We start from the raw sequence: 12,264 nt of genomic DNA on the forward strand, positions 1-12,264 counted from the left end.
ATCTGGTTTTTATTCCAATGGTATGGAAAGAACATTATTTCTGTGTTTGTATAAATTTCAAAACCGAGACAGTGGAAGTGCTGGACAACACAGAGTACGCCGATTGGGAGCAAACACAAATACACAAAGTTGCAGATTTGGTGGTATGATTAATTGATAGTTCTTTAGAGTATTGGTGTATATTAACATTGAAATAATGGATTTCTGTGTTTGTGAAATTATCACTAATGGTTAACCGTAATATTGTAGGCGGAGCACATGAGTGACTACTTAGCGAAGAAGAACGTGGAAAGAGCAGATGATATAATAACGTTTGATGTTGTCAACATCAACTTCCCTTGGCAAAAGACAGAGATGAACAATACTGAGTCTGGAAACTTCTTAATGATGCACATGATCCGATATGAGGGTGTAATGTTTGAAGCCGACCTGAACCAAAAAGTGTATAGGCGATACTACTGGCTAGAAATGGCAGCAGCATTGCTTTTAGCTGACATAAATGAGAACAGAACACCTTTGATCGAAAAGGTAAAAGAATTTTCAGATGGGAAGGATGAAATATGGAAGACATTGAAGAACCAGAGGAAGAACAACGAAAAGGCGAAAGGGAAGCATCAAGTGGAAGTACCAATGGCAGAAGTTCAAACGAAAGAGATTGCTGATGTTGTTGTGGAGGAGACAAATAAAGAAGATGTTAGGAAACTTGACAAAGGAGGATTGTACTAAGAAACCGATTATTAACACAGAATTGCCAATTCTTCGGCAATCTCCTAGGAAAAGGTAAAAACAATTTACAATTGTATATACAAAAAGATAGATAGTAATTAGGACAAAGGTGTCCAGAAATAATAACTGACTGTTGGTATGGATATGCTTTACAGAGGAGCTGATTCCGGAAAAGATGGTGAAGATCGTAGGAACGAGCCCGCAATAACATACAAACGTGGTAGGATTAAGACCGTTGCAAATCCGAAGAACCGCGGTAGAGGTAGAGGAAGGAATTAGGACTACCATATTTGTTAGAACGAAGTTTTAATTAAACTAAAGGGTATGTAATGGTAGTACAAAAAGGAATTTAATGGTAACTTTTTATAATGGTAAAGTAGTGATGGCTATTTTGGATGTCATCTAACTGTTGCTAAAGTGTGATATTATTTCACGTTTGGTGTGATATTTTGTAATAGTTGCTGTGATATTGCTTCTCAATACCACACAGGGCTAAAACAATACCACACTGTTTACTTTAAAATATCACTATGGATATGGAATGTTAAATCTCACGTTGATATTGTTTTTAGAATGTTGTGATATTGTTGTGTACACAGGTTGATATTGCTTCTCAGTATCACACAGTTTGGTAAACAATATCACACAGAGTACTAAACAATATCACAATATGAATATGAAAGTTTAAATCTTACGTTGATATTGTTTTCACAATGTTGTGATATTGTTGTGTACACAAGTTGATATTGGGTTAGAAAACTGCAGAAGCATATTATGAACTGCCATATTTTGACAACACACAAAACACAAGATGTGAAAATCTTAAAGCAAAAGGCATATATAGTAGTCCTGATGTAGTGATACTGTTTACAGTAAGATGTGAAATATATAAATGTAAGGTGTGATATTGTTTCTCAGTATCACAAAATACAAAAACAAGACAACTGAGACAAATAAAATAATCAAATATTATCCGAGTACGAGTACTTTCTATATAAAATAAAGTATAATCTATACTTTAATGAATGTTGTGGTCTATAGTAATATACTAGTCATAAAGAATGTCGTCTATTTGCTGCTGCTATAATTAACGAGCGCCATCAACAAAAACTCCTTCGACCGATCAACCATCATCAGCATCATCCTCATCTGAACTACCCTGAAAATACAAAAAGGTGAAACAGTGATATTATTTTATATAAGGAGTGATATTATTTCAAATGAAGTGTGATATTGTTTCTATCTGAGAACAATTACAAACAATATCACATTCTGTTATCCTCTCAAGCGGTGATCTTTGTGTACTAAAAAGTGTGATATTATATATAATAAGGTGTGATATTGTTTCTAATAAAGTGTGGTATTGTTTCTAAAATTACCAGGAAAATATAAAAGAAAGTTGAGACAGATGTGTCGACACATTCTATTATCCTCAACTAATATCACATTCTGGTATCGTCAAATAGTGATACTGTTTAGTATAGGATGTGATATTATTTAGAATAACTTGTGATATTGTTTCTGACTCGTGACCATACAGCATATATAAAAAGTTTCAGAAATAGACTTTTCATGGTGTGAACATACCTTATTGTCGGCATCAGGTACAAAAGCATTAGGACAGTTACGTTTATCATGGTGAGCCATTTGTTTGCAATTACGACAAAGCCTTTTAGGCTTCTCCGCTTTAGCTATGCATTGTTGCTTTTTGGAGATCATTCTCTTGCCGTTACCCTTGTTCTTTGCCTGACGAGGTGGTAGAATCCTCACCTCAGTTGAGGAACTGCACCCAAGAAGCATCTCCAACTCCTGCTCTTTCGTCATTGACTCTGATTGCGGATTGAGTTTCACCCTGAATTGTTTAAGTATGTCAACAAGATCAGTGATGTCCTTCGTAGGCACATTCTTGAGCACACTGATGGTCGCGTAGAACTCCGACCATAACTTGCACATTTCCATCTTTCGTAAATCAGTGGCATCAAAATCCTCAATTAACTCACCATGTGGACCATAAAGAGGGATCTTATGAGCATTCTTGGTCCACCGCATAAGAAGGTATTTATCGGGCAAAGTGTGTACTTGTTTTCCAGAGTAAACCCAGATAATGTGTCTACAAATAATACCCTTCCTGTTGAACAACTTGCAAGAACATTCAGCGTCATTCGTGAGAGAATTGTAGACAACTTGGTAGGTCTTCTGCGTTCTGGCATCAGCAATACCAATTAATTCTACACCGTTTGCAGGTGGTGTGAAGCCACCAACACTAAGGGAACAAATAGAAGCGGAAGCTTCTACTTGAAAATCTGCAAAAGCAGCATTTGTATAAACCTTGGAAGCATGAGCTTCCAACTTAAGAGAAGTCGCTAATTGTGGAAGAGTACAATCATCGTCTCTATCAAGTTGTTTTTGAGTATGGCGCTGTACATCAATGGCGCTTTGAAACCGCATCAAGAATTCAACAAGTGTACCATGTGCATTTTCAAAACGTTTGAAAAAATTATTCTGACTCTCAGAACGTTGAGTTGTTCGTAAGAGACAACCCATAGGAACATCACGAAAATAAGCTGGGATCCATTTTCTCCTTTTTCTAAACATGGTTGACAACCAGGAATTACCTTCAAGATTATGCTCATTGACCAACTGACACCACTTTTCTTCAAATTCAAGAGGTTCTAGCTCAGCATCCCAAACAATAGCATTCAAACGGCTGACAAAATCAGTCTCTTTCGATATTATAGGCCCAACCTTATCAGTAAGCTTTTGCATGATATGCCACATGCAATATCTGCGCTTAGCATGTTTGAAGACAGCACGCAAACCCAGCTTTATTCCAGCACACTGATCAGTTATTATACAGTGTGGCTCTCGCTGTCCCATAGCATCAAAGAACTTTTGAAAGACCCACGTGAACGAATCTTCATCCTCATGGAATAGCAAGGCAGAAGCAAAAGTAACTGACCTTTTGTGGTGGTCTACGCCAGTAAAAGGAGTGAAAAGCATACAATACTTATTCGTACTGTAAGTTGGATCGTAGGTGATGTAATCACCAAACAAAGCATAGTTTCTACGAGACTCTGCATCACACCAAAACGCGCGAACCAAGCATTTACCAGAATCCACCTCATAAGCAAAGTAAAAACCTTCACTGGTATCACGTTTATCGTCAAAATATTTAACAAACAGTTGAGCATCCCGGTCTCCTATGAAACATTTGATATCCCTTCCAAAATTCTTAAAATCAACCAGTTGAGCTCCAACATTCTCATAGCCATCTACATATTCCTTGACATTTCTAAATGCCCTTGTTGGCCCTTGATTAACCCTTGAATGATCAATAATTGTCTTTTTATGGTAAAGATGGAGGTGCCTGTGTTTTTTTTGAAACTGTTGATTTCTAAGTGAACAAAGACGGTGATTATGCCACTCACGAAACTGAAAAACAACATAACCATCCCCATTACAGCGAAACTCAATCATAGCAGTACAACCAATCCTAGTTAGTTTAGTGTTCCTGATATCAAAAGGCCTGGGAGTTGCCTGCTCCTTTCCAATATCTAAAACAGTAGCCTTCCTCTTACGATCTCTAAAACCTTCACGGTTGCAAACAACAAATTTATAATTCACATCACGAGAAAAATGACCTTTTTGAGAAGACTTCCTAGGTTCAAAACCACATGCTTTCGCATACACATCATAAAAACTAATAGCTTCGCCAACGTCCCAAACAACCGGCCAATATAAGGTTTAAACTCGGTGCAACATTCCTTGTCCACAATTCACTACCACCAGGTGTGGAGTCCAAAAGTAGTTGATGCACACGAGAAGGAGCAGAATCTTTGTTCAACATGTGGAGTAGAACTAGATGCATCGGTGGTTCAATCAGAACAGTAGAAGTAAGTGAAGACTCAACAATATCAGTACTATCTTTAGAGGTAATGGCAGAGACATGAAGATCATTACAGGAAGAAGAAGTGACATTACTTGTAGGATCTGGCAAGAAAAGTAAAATGTAAAATGTAAAATAACAAGAAAAAGTCTTAAAGATATGGACGAAATCAAAATCACACAAGTGGCTGAACAATATCACATATCCAGGAAAACATTATCACGTTGTTTGGGAAAAATATCACACATGAGATGGAAAACGATATCACAAGGAATGTTGCAGGAACAATATCACACAAGTGCCTGAACAATATCACATATCCAGGAAAACAATATCACGTACTCTGGAACAAATATCACACATGAAGTTGAAAACAATATCACCAGTTGTACAATGGTACAGATCAACATAAACAATATCACCAGTTGTAGAAGACAATATCACATATTGAGCAAAATAAGAACGTCAATGAACAAAAAATATTTACCAAAAGTATAACGAACATGTGATTGAAAGCTGAAAGCACAAAATAAAGAGACAATACACAGAGATTTCAGAATACGCTGAAAGTACAAAATTAAGAAGAATAACATACCAGACATCGCAATGAGGATTGAATACGCAGAGATTTGAGCAGGAAAATCTGGAAATCAAACAAAAACGTACCGAATTTTAAGGAAGCACAAAAGTAAACTGAAAATAACAAATAAATCAAGATGAAATTCAAAGCATATAAACGAAAAGAAGAACAAAAAGAGTAAGATAAGAACGAAGGCGAAACATAAGGACGAAAAACAGCAATTACGTACCTGAACAAAGGAAATAATTGGAATAATATGATAATTGTGAAGAATGAGCAGCAAAACCTGGAAATACAACAAAAACGTACCGAAGTTTGAGGAAACACAAAATTAAATTGAAAATAACAAACAAAAGGAAGAGGAAATTCAAATTATAGAAACGAAACAAGAACAAACAGAGTAATGTTGGAACGAATTCGAAATTTAGGGACGAAAACCGCCAATTACGTACCTGAGCAAACGAACTAATTGGAATAATATGATAATTGTGAAGAATGAGGACGAAAAACGGAGATGACGCCTAAATTCTAGGGTTTTCCAGCTCAACAATGGAGGAAAAAGCTACAGTAGAGAGAGAAGTTGAAGGAAGAAGAACAAAAAAGGAGGAAATAACGGTATTGATGTAAAAAGTGGTTTATATAGGCAGCTGTTAAATTACAAATTTGCCCTTGCTTGTTTTCACCCTAAATACCTATCATACTATTAATCCTCAATCCTCAAATATATAACTAATACTCACATGATCTCATTCCTATATATATATATATATATATATATATATATATATATATATATATATATATATATATATATATATATATATATATAGAGAGAGAGAGAGAGAGAGAGAGAGAGAGGAGTTCTAATGAGTCCAACATGTGTCATTGAGTCCATAAGTCCTTCTAAGGGCCATTGGATGGAATCAATGGATGGTTGAAATGAATTTGATTAAGGTCTATTAAAAAGAAAAGGTAAAAAATGTGGATGGTTGGATTGAGATGGGTGGTTGAGATTGAAAATTACCAAAAAAAATTACCACTAATCAAATTTCTATACACTAATTAATTTTTCTTTCTCTCTCTAGCCCCTAATTAATCAGTTTTGAGTTTCAGATTTCAGAAGTGTAAATGTAATGTTGTATGAGTTTTACAAGTGTAAATGTGATGTTTTACGAGTGTAAATGTAACATTTTAAGAGTGTAAAATTTATTTTTTGTTACGGAAATTTTGAATTTATATAATTTTAACATTTTACAAGTGTAAATGTGATGTTTTATGAGTGTAAATGTAACATTTTAAGAGTGTAAATTTGATTTTTTGTGACGGAAATTTTGAATTTATATAATTTTAACATTTTACAAGTGGAAATGTGATGTTTTACGAGTGTAAATGTAACATTTTAAGAGTGTAAATTTGATTTTTTTGTGACGGAAATTTTGAATTTATATAATTTTAACATTTTAGAAGTGTAAATGTGATGTTTTACGAGTGTAAATGTAACATTTTAAGAGTGTAAATTTGATTTTTTGTGACGGAAATTTTGAATTTATATAATTTTAACATTTTACAAGTGTAAATGTGATGTTTTACGAGTGTAAATGTAACATTTTAAGAGTGTAAATTTGATTTTTTGTGACGGAAATTTTGAATTTATATAATTTTAGCATTTTATGAGTGTAAATTTGATGTTTTGCGAGTGTAAATGTAAATATTTTTAGAGTTAAAATTTGATTTTTTAGGCAATTTTCTATATAAAATTTTGAATTTATATAATTTCAACATGTTACCAAGTGTAAATGTGATGTTTTACGAGTGTAAATGTAGTATTTTAAGTATAAATTTGAAGGTCTTCGAGTGTAAATTTGAAGGTTTAAGAGTGTAACTTTGGTCTTTTGAGTGTAAATTTGGTCCTTTACAAGTCTAACTTTGGTCCTTTACGAGTAAAACTTTAGTCCGACTACCAAAAAACACCACCAACGTCATCGTCCACCACCAACTCATATCCACAAAAACTATGAGTGCAAATCTATACAATTTTAACGAGTGTAAATGTACAGATATACGAGTGTAAATGTAAAGAAATATAAGTGTAAATGTAAAAAATATGAGTGTAAATGTAAAGAAATACGAGTGTAACTGTAAAGAAATATGAGTGTAAATCTGAAAAATGCGTGTAAATGTAAAGAAATGTAAAGAAATATGAGTGTAAATGTAAATAAATATGAGTGTAAATGAAAAGAAATATGAGTGTAAATGTAAAGAAATACGAGTGTAAATGTAAAGAAAAATGAGTATAATAAATATATTTATTAGATCTAAGAATAAAAATCATAATAATACGATTTTGAAAACTATAGCAAGACGATATCTAGAATAAAGAAATTGTCAAAAAAAAAAAATTTAACAAAATAAAAACCGCGAGACAAATCTCAAACAAAACATTATAAAACAAAACAAAACAATCCACCAACCTTAAAAAAAAGAAAAAAAAAAAAAAAAAAGAACAACACACGAAACATCAACACTAGATTAGTAAAGCCAGGGTGTACTATAATCTAGGAAGAATGAACAACCCCAGGAAAGTTGACTTTGTACAGACTCCCACAAAATCTACACAAAATAACAGAAACGTATGCACTCATAATTTCTTTCCAAATAAAAACAATGAAAGATTTAAATCCCAAACAACAACATACGAGTAATATTTATAAGGGTAATTCCCAAAATCACAATTCTGATTCTAATAAAACCCCACTTCTTGAAATGGCCGCCTCTTCATCTTCAGAAGACTCAAGTAGTGATGGGAGAAGGTGGTGGTGGTGGAGACAGTCGCGGCAGAGGAAGAGAGGAGGGTGGCGGTTGTGGGTGACGGAAATAGAAGGGAGGAGCCAGATCTGGAGGGAGGTAGGTGAGGAGGCGCTGTGTGAGGGCGACAAAGGTGGTGGCAGTTCGTGGGTGGTGGTGTTGTTGGTGGTGGCGGCCGTCGTGGTGTTTGTGGTGGTGGAAAAGTAGGGGTGGTTGTGTTTTGGGTTGTGAGAATGGCGGTAATGGAGGTGGTGTTTTAGGTTGTGAGAATGGCGGTAAAGGAGGTGTGTTGTTGTTGGTGGTGGTGGTTGTTGGAGGAGACGAGAAGGGTGGCTGGTGGTATTGTGGTCGCCGGCAGGAGAGATGCGTCGTGGTGATGGTGGCGGGTGTGTGAGTGGTGGGTGGTATGTGGGTGGTGTATGGGGATGACGGATGAGGATGAGAGAATGAAGGGGGGAATTTTTTTTTTGAATGTTTTTGGGTTTTTAGAGAGATGAGAGAAATGTAATTGTGTGAGATGAGAGAGAAGTGAGTGGAAAATAAATGATATATAGTAAAATTAGTGGTTGATTAGTGAAGGTAGTGAGGGAAAGAGTTTAATTAGCATTGATCCCCTAATTTTTGCACTAATCCCTTACTTTTGCTCTTCAATCTCAACCTTTCATCTTATCTTTTCAATGGCTCTAAAGAGGACTTATGGACTCAATTATTTTTGGTGGACTCACTTGATCCTTTCTCTCTCTCTCTCTCTCTCTCTCTCTCTATATATATATATATATATATATATATATATATATATATATATATATATATAGAGCAAAGTTCTTCTAAGTCCCCTTTTTTTTTTGAGTCCATAAGTCCTTCCCACAACCCTTGGATCATGCATGGTGGAAGGTTGAGATTGAAAGCAAAAAACACACTTAACACTAATGAATTCACTTCTCTCTCTAGTTTTAATAATACATTCACTAATTCATTATCATACACAATTAACACCATATTTTGTCTTATACTTCAAAGTTTATGAAAATTTTGTTAACATTTTTCCTGTTTCGGTTTTTTTCGTTTTTTTTTTTCGAGACAAGTTTTCGACTGTTTCGTTTTTTTCGTTTTTTTTTCGAGACAAGTTTTCGACATTTTAGGATTTTACGAGTGTAATTCTAACGGCAAAAAGTGTAATTTTAAGAAATATTTTCGAGAATTTAGCGTTTTACAAGTTTAACTTCAATCTTTTCCGAGTGATTTTAACGAATAATATTTTGAATTTTTGTCATTTTATCACAAGTTATTGTAATTTTAGCATTTTAAGAGTGTTATTTTAACAACAAAAAGTGTTATTTTAGTCCATATAAGTGTAATTTCAGTCCAATGAATTTGTTATTTTAGTCCAGGAGAATGTAATTTTAGTCCAGAAAAGTGTAATTTTAGTCAAGAAAAGTATAATTTGGTCCACGAGAATGTAATTTTAGTCCATTGAGAGTGTAACATTAGTCCATAAGTCCAATGAGAATATAACCAAGTCCATTGAGAGTGTAACATTAGTCCAATAGAAGTAAGGGTAATTCTAGCAGAAAAAGTGTAATTCTAACGAAAAAAAGTGTAATTCTAACGAAAAAAACGAAAAAAAGTGTAATTCTAGCAGAAAAAAGTGTAATTCTAATGAAAAAAAGTGTAATTCTAGCAGAAAAAAGTGTAATTCTAACAGAAAAAAGTTTAATTCTAACGAAATAAGTGTAATTCTAAAGAAAAAAGTGTAATTCTAAAGAAAAAAGTGTAATTTTAACGGTAAACACTTTTTTTCTGCTAGAATTACACTTTTTTCTTTAGAATTACACTTTTTTCCGTTAGAATTACACTTTTTTCTGTTAGAATTATACTTTTTTCCGTTAGAATTACACTTTTTTCTGCTAGAATTACACTTTTTTTCATTAGAAAAAAGTGTAATTTTAGCAGAAGAAGTGTAATTCTAACAGAAAAAAAGTGTAATTTTAACGAAAAAAAGTGTAATTTTAACAGGAGAAGTGTAATTCTAACAGAAAAAAGTGTAATTTTAACGGTAAAAAGTGTAATTTTAACACGAAAAAAATGTAATTTTAACAGAGAAAAATGTAATTCTAATAGAAAAAATTGTAATTTTAATGGAGAAAAGTGTAACTTTAATAATAGAATTTTAATGGAGAAAAGTGAGTATAACAAGACTAATTTACAAGACATTTGAAGGGGATAAAAACCCAAAATACAAACACCCAAATTTGAAAAAAAAAAAAAAAAAAAGAAAGAAAAAAAGTAGATCCGAGAAGACATGAAGGAAAAAGAAAAAGAAAAAAAAACAAAAAATAAGAAAACAAAAGACAACAAAGAACAACCACATTCAACAACAAATTTATTACAAACCGAGAAAACAAGAAAAAATTACGAGAAAAAAGAGACGTAAAACATTAAAAGAAACCGTGAACAACAACACAAAAATTGACTAATGAAAACGGAAAAACAAGAAAAAATTGAAATATGAAAAACGAAAATGGTTCATGTTATACACGCGGGGGTGGTGCGCGAGCGGTGGTGGGTAGTGTATGGTCATGCGGTTCATGTTGTAGGGTGGTGGCGGATCCGGTGGGGTATAGTGCGTGGGGTAGGTGTGCTAAGGAAGGGACGGTGATGGTGGAGGGATGGTTGAGGGAAGGTGGCGGCAGATCTGAGGTGGGGTAGGGAAGGAGAGGAGGTGGTGGGCTGTGGTGGTGGCTGTGGCGTGAGGCGGAGATTGGCGCGCGGTGGTTTCAGATCTGGGCAAAAGAGGAATGTGGTGGCGAGGAGAGGTGGTCGGGGTTGGCATGATCTAGAATTTAAAAGAAGGTGTGGCGGTCGTGGCTGGTGAGGGAGGGGAGTGTGGGCTGTGGTGGTTGCTGTGCGGAGGAAATCGTGCGGCGGTGGTGGCTGTGAGGTGTGGGGTGTGCGGCGGTGTGGTGGGTGAGGTGGTGGTGCGGCCGAGGAGGTGGTGTTGGCTGAGGAGGTGGGTTGGTGAGGAAAAGAGGGGGAATTTTTTTTTGAATTTTTAGGTTTTGAATTTATTGGGTTTTTGATTTTATTGGGTTTTTTGATAGAGAAGGTGAATGAATTGTGTGAGATGAGAGATAAATGGGTGTGATGATAAATTATATATAGTGAAATTAGTGATAATTAGGGTGGATTAGTTAAGGTAGTGAGAGAGAGTGTTTTTTTTGGCTAATTAATCACCTTTTTGTGTTTTGATCTCCACCACCCATCTTCCTCATCCAATGGCTTGGATGAGAACTCATGGACTCAAATGTAAGAGGAGGACTCAAATGATCTTTACTCTATATATATATATATATATATAGGATCCTGTACGAACTAACACTCTCATACGAACTAATTTGACTACTGATGGATTAAACAAATCAACGGTTGAAGGAAACAAAATTAACTAAGACAACTGTCGTTGCTATGAATCCCAAAACCCGACTTTCTTTATCCACTATCTCACCTCAATACTACCAACAAACGCCAGCCACCTGACGCCGACAGAGACGACCGGCCTAATCCCTCGCCGACGATCCTCCCAATTCTCTCTCTTCCCTTCATGTAATCGTTTTCCCTCTTGCACTCTTTTCTATGTGCATCGTCTCCTTCGTCGCCGACATGCTTGCGGCACTGCCACCACCACTACAATTAAGGGCATTTCCAGTCATTATAAGCTTAATTTGATCCGAAATCTTTTAACAATGTCATTAGTGTGATTAATTTGTTGAAATTCGTCTTAGTATTTCGTAGATCTATGATTTAATCACAGCGTTTTAAAAAAAAAAATGAGATTTGTGGTGGTTATTCAGGCGCGTGACCGAGCTATGGTGGTCCGGTTTGCTGGTGATATCTTTGACGTGATATCGGTTGTCACCGGCGAGAACTGGTGGTGCGGTGGTAGGTTTGATGGGGGTAGGTGACGAAACAGGAGGAGAACGAGCAGGGAGATTGTGGAGCGGGGAAAGTTCGTCGGAGTAAGTTGATGTGGGGTCGGTGGTGGTTGTAGGGATTATCGGTCATGTGGGGTCATTCGTGGTGGTGGTGGTCTGGTGGTGTGTCCTATTAGTGAAGTGATGAATGCGTCATTTGTGGTTGTGAGTGGTGGCGGTATGGTGTTCGTCGGTGGTGGTTGTGGTGGTGGCAACTACGGTGGTGGTTGTGGGGGCAGTGGTGATGGTGGCGGCAGTGAGTAAACAAAATACCACCCTAGATACATTTCCTATAA

The 12,264-nt window shown here is 35.6% G+C and overlaps 1 protein-coding gene and 1 long non-coding RNA gene across 2 annotated transcripts; both read right to left on the reverse strand.

Moving 5' to 3' along the window:
- Positions 1–2,497: 2,497 nt before the first annotated feature.
- On the reverse strand, positions 2,498–4,594 carry LOC141588341 (protein FAR1-RELATED SEQUENCE 5-like). The gene is made up of 3 exons (XM_074409788.1): positions 4,456–4,594; positions 2,629–4,316; positions 2,498–2,578 (listed from the first exon to the last, which is right to left on the reverse strand). Exons 1-3 carry the CDS (start codon positions 4,592–4,594, stop codon positions 2,498–2,500), a joined length of 1,908 nt encoding a protein of 635 aa, XP_074265889.1.
- Positions 4,595–4,632: 38 nt separating this feature from the next.
- On the reverse strand, positions 4,633–5,529 carry LOC141658844 (uncharacterized). Its single transcript, XR_012549471.1, has 3 exons — positions 5,422–5,529; positions 5,208–5,255; positions 4,633–4,716 (listed from the first exon to the last, which is right to left on the reverse strand). It is a non-coding gene; the product is annotated as an uncharacterized LOC141658844 (long non-coding RNA).
- Positions 5,530–12,264: the final 6,735 nt, after the last annotated feature.

This window comes from Silene latifolia, chromosome 6 (genome assembly GCF_048544455.1).
Source record: "Silene latifolia isolate original U9 population chromosome 6, ASM4854445v1, whole genome shotgun sequence".
Taxonomy (NCBI): domain Eukaryota; kingdom Viridiplantae; phylum Streptophyta; class Magnoliopsida; order Caryophyllales; family Caryophyllaceae; genus Silene; species Silene latifolia.